The 10709-nt window shown below is 41.4% G+C and overlaps 1 protein-coding gene across 2 annotated transcripts; it reads left to right on the top strand.

The window, feature by feature from the left end:
* The first annotated feature begins 48 nt into the window (after positions 1–48).
* Positions 49–4635, top strand: etsrp (ETS1-related protein). Of its 2 annotated transcripts, none has more exons than XM_057045221.1 (8): positions 49–450; positions 720–801; positions 1637–1720; positions 1804–1878; positions 1969–2115; positions 2198–2446; positions 2711–2829; positions 3275–4635. In XM_057045221.1, the coding sequence occupies exons 1-8, from the start codon at positions 385–387 to the stop codon at positions 3551–3553; spliced, it is 1101 nt and encodes a 366-aa protein (XP_056901201.1). In that variant the 5' UTR covers positions 49–384; the 3' UTR covers positions 3554–4635. The 2 variants fall into 2 exon arrangements, with proteins under 2 accessions (XP_056901201.1, XP_056901200.1); XM_057045220.1 differs by having other exon boundaries at positions 72–450; positions 1607–1720.
* Positions 4636–10709: the final 6074 nt, after the last annotated feature.

Below are 10709 nucleotides of genomic sequence, written 5' to 3'. Positions count from 1 at the left end.
GTTTAGTTTAGTTTAAGATCATATAATTGGGTTACATTTTCCTTTCTGTGAGGTAAACAGTTCCACGCTTCCAATGAGCTAATAATCAACATGTTAAATCTCTGTGTAACAGCGGTATGATACCACTTTTATGAATGGATGTGTGTAGTCGGCTGTTGTTATGGCTGGGGGTGAGCGGGAACCGTCTGACGTCAAGTTCTGTAAAACAAACCTGGTCACGACACCCAGTAGGAATAGCCACGCCCACATACACGCTGTGTATATATATATAACAGGCCCTTTTCGACCAGACACTGACCAAAAGCTGCGGATGTGGCAGATATTTAGATTTAAGGAGAATTACAGGATTGCCACAGAGAAGAGAATAGAATAGAAAAGAAGGAAATGTTTTGGGACACTGTCATCACACGAGGAGACATAAACACTGACGACCAAGACAGTAAAATCAAGGTAAGGGGTTGTATGAACTTATTTTCTGATGGCAAACAAAGCATAAATCGAAGAAATCTATAGACACTCAAACCTCAAAGCATAAAGAACAGTCTTATTAAATTCTTATCTAAATTGTGTCAAATTAAGGTTATTTAATTAATAAAGTTAATTAAAGATTATACTTTACATACAGACCAAATATTAACTTTAATATTCAAACTAAAAATAAACCTTAAAAATAAAAACCTTAAAATGAAAAAGCTGTAATCAAAATCCCTTTATCACAGATGGGGGTTTGCCAAACTGGATACTACACAGAAGAATTCAGAACACAGGAAGTGCCTGCTGGCTTTGACTTTGCATCTTATGGTGAGTTGGGACTTTTGCCTGTCTAGTAGGACCCTCTACGTGATAGCTTTTCCAGCTTTAACATAAAATCAGACAGTGGTGTAGCATTTTTAGTTTAGTGGACTGTTTGCATGAGCTGTTTCCTCTCAACCTGTGCAGCTGAAGGACACAGGAAGCATGTGCACAGGCTGTATCATCAAATCAGAGCTTTCTCAGGCAGACCTTGACACTTGGAGGGGGTGGGGGTCAACCTCACAGGCTGTATGAGGATAATGGGTGATTGAACACTGGGTGTGCATGAATGCTGCTTAAATGGACTAAAGTAGAGCAGAACAGGGAGAAACAGGGTGGTCAGATTAAAGCCACTCCCCTCTCTGTCTTTCCTAATCCTTTCCTCCAGACTTCCTCCTCCAGAAGACTCAGAGCCTTTTTCCAATTCCGCCTTGTCTCTCCATCACTACTCTGTCGTTCTCTTCACTGGTGTTTCCTTCTCGACTTGCTCTCTCGTTTCATTAAAAGTGTCTTCATCATTTGCGCTCAAAATGCCAGAGAGGCCTGAGTATGAAGGAACAGAGCTGAAATAAAACACACTTTTAAAAAAAGATTTTTGAAAACTATCCAAATGCTTACAAATTTGAGATAGAAAGCAGACTCTTTACTATTATTAGTATTAGTAACATGTTCTTTGTCAAATATATTTCATAAACTGTGACTATGTGCTAAGAACTACTAGTTAACATCACTCTGACATTTTATTTTTGCATGATATTCATCAGTCTCGTTATTATCATATTTTACTGACGCCCTTCTCTGTTTTAACACTTAGACTATCCTGAAGACCTGTCTTTTCTGTTAGACAGTAAATCTTTGGGGCCACGGTACATGGCGGAAAACAACTATCCAGATCCAGCAAAAGTTTCTCACTCATTTAACGCCAAAGGTGAAACTTCATTATATCCTAAAATTTCAATCCCAAGTCCAACATAGGTGTTTTTCCACTCATATTTTGTTGTATTTCCACAGAAGGCACAAGCAACATGGGACTTTTTAACATGGACTCAAACCAGGAATTTAATTGGTGGTCCTCATATCAACATGGTGAGAATTTGCCTTTCTATTTTTTCTAGTATGCTGTTGCAAAAATACAGTTAAGGATTTTCTCTTTGCTATTTTCTTTGGGCTGAGCAGATGGGCTTATGGTGGAACAGCCACAAAATTCATACCAGGAGTCTCCAATGTACCAGAGCCTAGTGCCCCAGAATGGACAGTTTAGTCCAGCTTTGGAGGGGGCCCACAACTCCTTCCTGAATGGAAAAGGAGGGAATATATTAGAATGTAAGTATTTTAAACTAGAATACATAATATTTCACAGTGTTGTATTATATGAGCTTATTGTTAAACTCTTCGTCGCCTCCAGGTGAGGCACAGCACAACTACCCCGGCCAACCAGCTGAACTGTTGAACACTGAGAAGCAGAAACAGCCGTCGTCCTTCTGGCATGAATTGTCCTCGTCCAGCTTCTCTGCCTCCCAGCCGCACCCCTGTCCACCAAACACCGGGACTCATTCTACAGGGCAATACTGCCCTCGTGTGGTCAAACGCAAAAACTCCAACATTCATCGGTCAGACAGAGAGGTCCAAATATCAGGAATGTCAGCATATCCAGGTCAGAATTGATCTTTATTAAAATTTATTTTTGAGTGCAAGTCTCTTTAAATTAGTTTATTACATTTCCTTGGTAAATTTAAGATCTGAGGTGTTTAACCTTTCTTCAAAAAAGTTTTTTTCCATTTGATGCTGCCTTAATTCCAACATTCATTCATAACACATGGCAGACAAAATATAACACAGAGATATTTTACATCATACTCATAGTTATATAACAAAATAATTGAATTAATATGATTGTTTCTACCCATGTTTTGATTAGGTTCTGGTCCAATTCAGTTGTGGCAGTTTCTACTGGAGTTACTTCTGGACTCAGCATGCCGAACCTTCATATCCTGGACAGGAGATGGGTGGGAATTTAAAATGTCCGACCCCACAGAGGTGAGGGGATTTTGAGTTTTTTTTTCCTTCTTTCCCTCTCTGTCTCTCTCTTTCTCTCTCTCTTGATAGATAGATAGATAGATAGATAGATAGATAGATAGATAGATAGATAGATAGATAGATAGATAGATAGATAGATAGATAGATAGATAGATAGATAGATAGATAGATAGAAATTAGAAATTAAATAAAAATTAAATGTCTTTTAGGGCAAGGATGTCTGTATTTTCAGATGTGTCAGGTGCTTCACACACACACACACGCACACACACACACAGTGTGCAATCATCTCATAATTGGCAAAGATCCTGATGCCTATTGTGCTACATGAAAGGGAAAAAACAGCCTAGCGAAAATCTGTTGTATGCAATTGTGGCCACATCCAAGAGGTGAGGTATAAGGAATATTCATTTCAGCCCTGTATGTTTTTCTTTTGTGTTAACAGGTGGCCAAGCGCTGGGGCCAGTGCAAGAATAAACCCAAAATGAACTATGAGAAGCTGAGTCGTGGCCTTCGTTACTATTACCATAAAAACATCATCCACAAGACGGCGGGCAAGCGCTATGTCTACCGCTTTGTCTGTGATGTTCAAGGCATGTTGGGAAGAACTTCACAGGAGGTTCTAACTAGCCTGAATGTTTTACCCGTGGAGTCATGGCAGCAGGGTAGTGGGGTACTGGTAGCAGAGCACACTAGTGAAACCTGGGTCCCTAGTAGATCTTAAGTGGCATGATGCTGGCAATTTGTCACTGGGAGTAATTTAATGGAGTACTACATTTCATAAAAGAAAACATCCTTCTGAATTCGATTACCATCATTGTGGATATATGTAATATGATGAATGCACAATATTTGGCAGGAGAGGAAAATAAATCCCAATTCAGTCTTCATAGATCATGTAGTACTTCATAGTACATCAAAGCTTTTTTGAAATATTCCGATACTAATTATAGTAAGTAAACACATTGCTCCTTATCCTCAGGGGGAAATTCCAGCATCATATGAGAAACATTGTTGCATTTTAAGCACTAGACATAATCTTTACACTGCCTGGAACATACTGATATCTTTTGTGAATATTGTTTATATGTTTAAAATGTAAAGTTTTGTGCTTTTATGTATTTTGTAATGCCTAAAGCTTGTCTACCTCTGTTGACCAGAATAACATAAACTGAGATCATCATCAGACTCTCACTGCAGGTCTGGTGATGACTTTTTTTTTTTTTTTACAATAATCAATTCAGTACATTAAGCACATGTTTAAGCGTGGATTGTGTATATTAAAAAAGAAAAAGTGTTTCTGATGTTTTAAAGGTAATTGGATCAAGAGACAATTACAGTAAAAATAATAAACAATTTTGAATCATTTTATATATTCATATATTCATTGTGCTGCATGCAATTATTTTATAGCCTACCTCTTCCTGCTTCATTTAGATTCCTATATTTAAACCTTTAGGGTAGAAAGACATGAATGTTTTATGGAGTGGCATTAATAACCACACTTTCAATTTCTTCTATTCTTTGGAGGCTTTATAACGTCAGAAAGAATGATGGGGATACATAAACCATTTTAAGGTTTTACTTTTTCTGATATGTAATCATATTTCGTTGCTGCACTGTCATAAATGACTTGGGGGGGGGCGCTTCTAAATCTTTGGAATCTGAACTGCATTATATTGTTTAGAATGTTGCTAGTGTTTTCATGTGACGTGACAATAAACAATAATTATTTACATTTGTAAGGTTTAACATGAATGTATATGACACATTGTATACAAAATAAAACCATACTCATTATTTACATTCTTATCTTTTGTGTCTATTTTTTTTTTTTTTTTAAATCTCAGTCAAATTCCTAATTTTATGAGACTTGGAGCTGATTAATTCTTCTGTAGTTGAATTGTTTTTTTTTACACCACCTTATTTCACCACATTTATCCGCGATATCATGATCATTACAGTTTTGATTTATTTTTAATACAAAATGTGATTTCAAAATAAAATAATTCCACAATGGGATCTTAATCAAATGTATAACAAGATTTTCAGGAAAGATATTTTCAGAAATCAAATATAATCCACATTATCATAATTTTATACTGCATAATAAAATTGTATACTAATTGCTTTATTGTGTTTATTCATTTCACCCTTATGCATTTGAGTAACTATTGGGGTAAAAAAACAGGGAAGATCTGCTACCATTGACATCTACATATCTAACTCAGACTGTGGTTAGAGGTAGAAAGCTGATTCACTGACATCTTTCCAGTTTCTGTGAGGACATGTATGTGCAGTCTAAAACATTTAAACAGCAGTCAAATGCTCAGGCAGCTTTGTCATACCAAGGAAGAGGCTTAAAGAAGTGGGGACAGAGTCCTGTGCAAGGAGGCAAGAAAACATTTTGACAAAGGAGATTAGCGAACCAAAGATCTGAAAGTCACAAAAAACTTAAAAACAGGTTTGTTGTTGTATGGAGATAATCCCCAAAATTACTCAGAGCCATCAGAGCCATACTAGCTGAAGATTTTAAAATTGTCAACTGTAGCTTTGAGAACCTGAGCAGCCCTCTCTCCCCTGCCCAGTGACTCCCCCACTATCACTTCAGATCTACATGAAAACATGTGAGACAGAAAACCAGGAAGGCTCTAGGTCCAGATCACTTGTCACTTTACTGTTGGAAGGTTTGTGTGGTCTACTTGGTCCTTATCTTCACCCAGATCTTCGACTTAGTCCATGCATTTGTTACTTCCAGGCTGGACTATTGTAATTCTTTATTATCAGGGTGTCCAAACAACTTTTTAAGAAGCCTCCAGTTGATCCAAAATGCTGCAGCCAGAGTTCTGACAGGTACTGACAAAAGAGATCACATAACTCCTGTAATGGTGTCGCTTCATTGGCTGCCCGTTAAATTTAGAATAATTTTTAAAATCGTTCCTTTGACCTACAAGGTCCTCAGAGGCCTAGCTCCATCCTACCTGGAGGAGCTAGTGATACCTTATCAGCCCAATAGACCGCTCCGCTCTCAGAATGCTGGTCTACTTGTGATTCCCAGAGTTTCTAGGAGTAGAATGGGGGGCCGAGCATTTAGCTACCAGGCCCCCCTGCTATGGAACCAGCTCCCTGTCCAGGTATGGGAGGCTGACTCCATCGCTACTTTTAAGATCAGACTTAAAATCTACCTCTTTGAAAAAGCTTATTGTTACTAATTCTGTAGTTCCAGTTACCATTATAGACGGACAAATTATCATACTTAGGGGGTCGTCTAATCATTAGGTTAACATCATAGCTATGCTGCTATAGGCCAAGGCTGCCGGGGTCCAGAAACATGATCACCCCTCTGTCACCCCACTGGGTCATGGTTTCCTCTCCTACCTATTCTATCCTCTACCTGTCCTCCCCCCTCTCCTCTCTCTCTACCCAGCCGGCCATCAACAGGAGGGTCCCCCTACATGAGCCTGGTCCTGCTCAAAGTTTCTTCCTGTTAAAGGGGAGTTTTTCCTTGACACTGTTGCTTGTTAGGGGTTAGGCCCTGGGATTTTGGAAAGCGCCTTGAAACAATTTTGATTGTATAAGATGCTATATAAATAAAGATTGATTTGATAAATAAAGATTGATTTGATAAATAAAGATTGATTTGATAAATAAAGATTGATTTGATTTGACAGATTGGTGAACCTGTGTAAAGTCCTCCTTATTTTAAATGCCCCACAATCATCCCAGTCCCAAAGAAATACACATAAATATCACAGGGCTACATGACTACTCCATGCATGAGACTGTGCCACATCCTCCAGCACCTGGACTCCCCATGGACTTAGCAAAGACCCTTGGCTAAAGCCTTTGTGGGCTTTAGCTCCGCATTTAATCCCAGAAGTCCTCCACTACAGACTGATCCAGCTTGCGCCTGTGGATTACAAACTTTGTGACAGGCAGGAGACACCATGTGAAGCTGTCGCACAGCCCTTCCATCATCCAGACAGTTAGTATTGGAACCCCCAAGGATTTAGTGGAGATATTTATCTGCCCCATCACCATCCTCACCAACAACAAATATGGTCAAGAAATATGGACAGCATCTTCAAAAATACTACCAGAGGATGCCATTGTCAGTTCTCTGCATTCGCTGATTGTCTGGTTTGACTAAGCCCCCAGAGGTCAATCAGAATGGCACAGATAATTGTTGGTGATAACCTCATTCCACTGCAGGAATTCCTGGTAAATACAGGGGTCAGGAACCTATCAGGAGCAGTTCTTCTCACTTGGCCCTCTTGAGCATCATGTCTGGAGGAGTGAGATTTGATCTCTACATAATCGTGTCCTGTGTACAACTGTTTTGACTGTGAAACAATTTTGATTGTATAAGACGCTATATAAATAAAGATTGATTTGATTTGATGATTTGATTTGTGACATCACCCGGGTGAGCCACCGAAAACAAAAATAATATAATAATAAAGATGACAACAAAAATGAAGGGAATATACATGAAAGGAGCTGAGGTGGTGCAACATTGTAAGGTAAAATGGTTTGCTACAGCTCCAGGAAGTGTGCAGTTACAGAGTTTTTCCTACCTGAAAATTTTTTGTTCCAATTTACCACTGCAAGCTGTATCTGTCACACATCATTGTATTACCAAATATGAAGCCCTATATATTTTTCTGAGGCGTCATCCCTAATTCAGAAATCCAAGTCCACCACGTGTCTTTTAGATCCCATCCCAACACACCTGTTGAAGGATGTTTTACCACTGATAGGCAGCTCTATCCCGGACCAGATCAATTGTTCTTTAGTGACAGGTTATGTACCCCGGTCCTACAAGGTGGCAGTGATTAAGCCGTTGCTTAAAAAACCATCACTGGATCCTGATGTCTTAGCAAATTACAGGCCGATATCCAACCTTCCTTTTATCTCTAAAATTCTTGAGAAGGTGGTGGTGACTCAGTTACTAGAGAAACAGCCTGTTTTTCTCTAAAATTCTTGAGAAGGTCAATCAGTCAATCAATCTTTATTTGTATAGCGTCTTATACAATCAAAATTGTTTCAAGGCGCTTTCCAGAATCCCAGGGCCTAACCCCAGACAAGCAACAGTGGCAAGGAAAAACTCCCCTTTAACAGGAAGAAACCTTGAGCAGGACCAGGATCATGTAGGGGTCCCTCCTGCTGATGGCCAGCTGGGTAAAGAGAGAGGAGAGAACCCAATGACGGTGGATGAGAGGGTAGCCTCCCTTTGCCTTCAGGTGGGGGGATGGATCATGACTGTTGTTTGTGCCTATGGCCCAAACAGCAGTTCAGCATATCCACCCTTTTTGGAGTCTTTAGAGGGAGTGCTGGAGAGTGCTCCTTCTGGGGGCTTCCTCGTCCTCCTGGGTGACATCAATGCTCAGGTTGGCAGCGACAGTGTGACCTGGAGAGGTGTGATTGGGAAGAACGGCCCCCCTGATCTGAACCCAAGTGGTGTTTTGTTATTGGACTTCTGTGCTTGTCTCAGATTGTCCATAACAAACACCTTGTTCAGGTATAAAGGCATCCACATGTGCATTTGGCACCAGGACGCCTTAGGCCGCAGATTGATTATCGACTTTGTGATCGAGTCATCGGATTTGCGGCCGCATGTTCTGGACACCCGGGTGAAGAGAGGAGCAGAGCTGTCAACTGATCACCACCTGGTGGTAAGTTGGCTCCAATGGTGGGGAAGGATGCCGGACAGACCCGGCAGACCCAAATGTATTGTGAGGGTCTGCTGGGAACGCCTGGCAGAGTCTCCTGTCAGAAGGAGCTTCAACTCACACCTCCGGGAGAGCTTTGACCATGTCCCGGGGAAGGCGGAGGACATTGAGTTCGAGTGGACCATGTTCTGTGCCTCCATTGTTGAGGCGGCTGACCAGTGTTGTGGCCGCAAGGTGGTTGGTGCCTGTCGTGGCAGCAATGCCCGAATCATCCCGAACCATCATGCCGTCAGGCTGAAGAAGGAGTCGTATCGGGCCTTACTGGCCTGTGGGACTCCTGAGGCAGTAGATAGGTAGCGGCAGGCCAAGCGGAGTGCAGCTACGGTGGTTGCCGAGGCAAAGACCCGGGCATGGGAAGAGTTCGGTGAGGCCATAGAGAACGACTTCCGGACGGCTTCGAAAAGTTTCTGGAACACCATCTGGCGTCTGAGGAAGGGGAAGCCGTGCACTGTCAACACTGTGTATAGTGGCAATGGTGTGCTGCTGATCTCAACTCGGGATGTTGTGGAGCGGTGGAAGGAATACTTCGAGGACCTCCTTAATCCCATCATAATCCATATGATGAATACAGAAGGGGGAGGCTGAAAAACTACACAAGAAATAACATCACTTAGTCTACTTGATGAGGAGGAGAGGAGAGGAGATTAAAGATTTCAATCAATCTTTATATAGCATCTTTTACAATCAAAATTGTTTCAAGACGCTTTCCAGAATCCCAGGGCCTAACCCCTAACAAACAACAGTGGCAACGAAAAACTCCCCTTTAACAGGAAGAAACCTTGAGCAGAGGAGAGGAGAGGAGAGGAGAGGAGAGGAGAGGAGAGGAGAGGAGAGGAGAGGAGAGGAGAGGCATAGAGCATAGAAATACATACAAAAATACATTATATTAAATTAAATTGAATTGAATTGAATTGAATTGAATTGAATTGTATTGAATTGAATTGAATAAGCTGCCGGTTGAGTGGGTCAGCGGGGTCGGAGGTTAGTATGCAGCTCTGAAGGCGGCGATACATGTCAATGAATACAGAAGGGGGGGGGGGGGGGCAGAAAAACTACACAGGAAATAGCATCATAAGGAGGAGGAGAGGAGGGGAGGGGAGAGGAGACCATGACCCAGTGGGGTGACAGAGGCTTGTCAGGTGATCATGTTTCTGGACCCCAGCAGCCTTGGCCTATCGCAGCATAGCTAAGATGTTAACCTAATGATTAGACAACCCCTTAAGTATGATAATTTGCCTGTCTATGATAACAACTGGAACTACAGAATTAGTAACAATAAGCTTTTTCAAAGAGGTAGGTTTTAAGCCTAATCCTAAAAGTAGAGATGGAGTCAGCCGCCTGTACCTGGACAGGGAGCTGGTTCCACAGCAGGGGTAGCTAAATGCTCGGCAGGGTAGCTAAATGCTCGGCCCCCCATTCTACCTCTAGAGACTCTGGGAACCACAAGTAGACCAGCATTCTAAGAGTGGAGCGGTCTATTGGGCTGGTAAGGTGTCACTAGCTCCTCCAGGTAGGATGGAGCTAGGCCTCTGAGGACCTTGTAGGTGAAAAGAAGGATTTTAAAAGTTATAAAGTTATTCTAAATTTAACGGGCAGCCAATGAAGAGACGCCAGTACAGGAGTTATGTGATCTCTTTTGTCAATACCTGTCAGAACTCTGGCTGCAGCATTTTGGATCAGCTGAAGGCTTCTTAAAGAGTTGTTTGGACACCCTGATAATAAAGAATTACAACAGTCCCGCCTGGAAGTAACAAATGCATGGACTAACTTTTCAGCATCATGCTGCGTCAGTAGTTTCCTAATCCTTGTGATGTTCCTCAGGTGAAAAAAGGCACTTCTAGAGACTGTTTTAATGTGTGAGTTGAAGGACAGATTTTGGTCAAAAGTTACTCCAAGATTCCTCACAGAGAGACTAGATGCTAATGAGATACCGTATGTTGAGATGGGATCTAAAAGACACGTGGTGGTCTTGGGTTTCTGAATTAGCGATGACGCCTCAGAAAAATATATAGGGCTGAAGGAGTTTAGGGGCTTGTTGGAGAACCTGTATGTTCCCACAGTCAGCACATCTGGTGATGGTCCAGTTGTTGGGATGGCCAGGTTAGCTTTTTCTCTGATAGCTAGAACTTTATCAGAAGCTCATGAAGT

Source organism: Takifugu flavidus, chromosome 10 (genome assembly GCF_003711565.1).
Source record: "Takifugu flavidus isolate HTHZ2018 chromosome 10, ASM371156v2, whole genome shotgun sequence".
Lineage (NCBI taxonomy): Eukaryota > Metazoa > Chordata > Actinopteri > Tetraodontiformes > Tetraodontidae > Takifugu > Takifugu flavidus.
The sequence above is the reverse complement of the archived record's forward strand: the minus strand, read 5'-3'. Positions and strand labels throughout refer to the sequence as shown.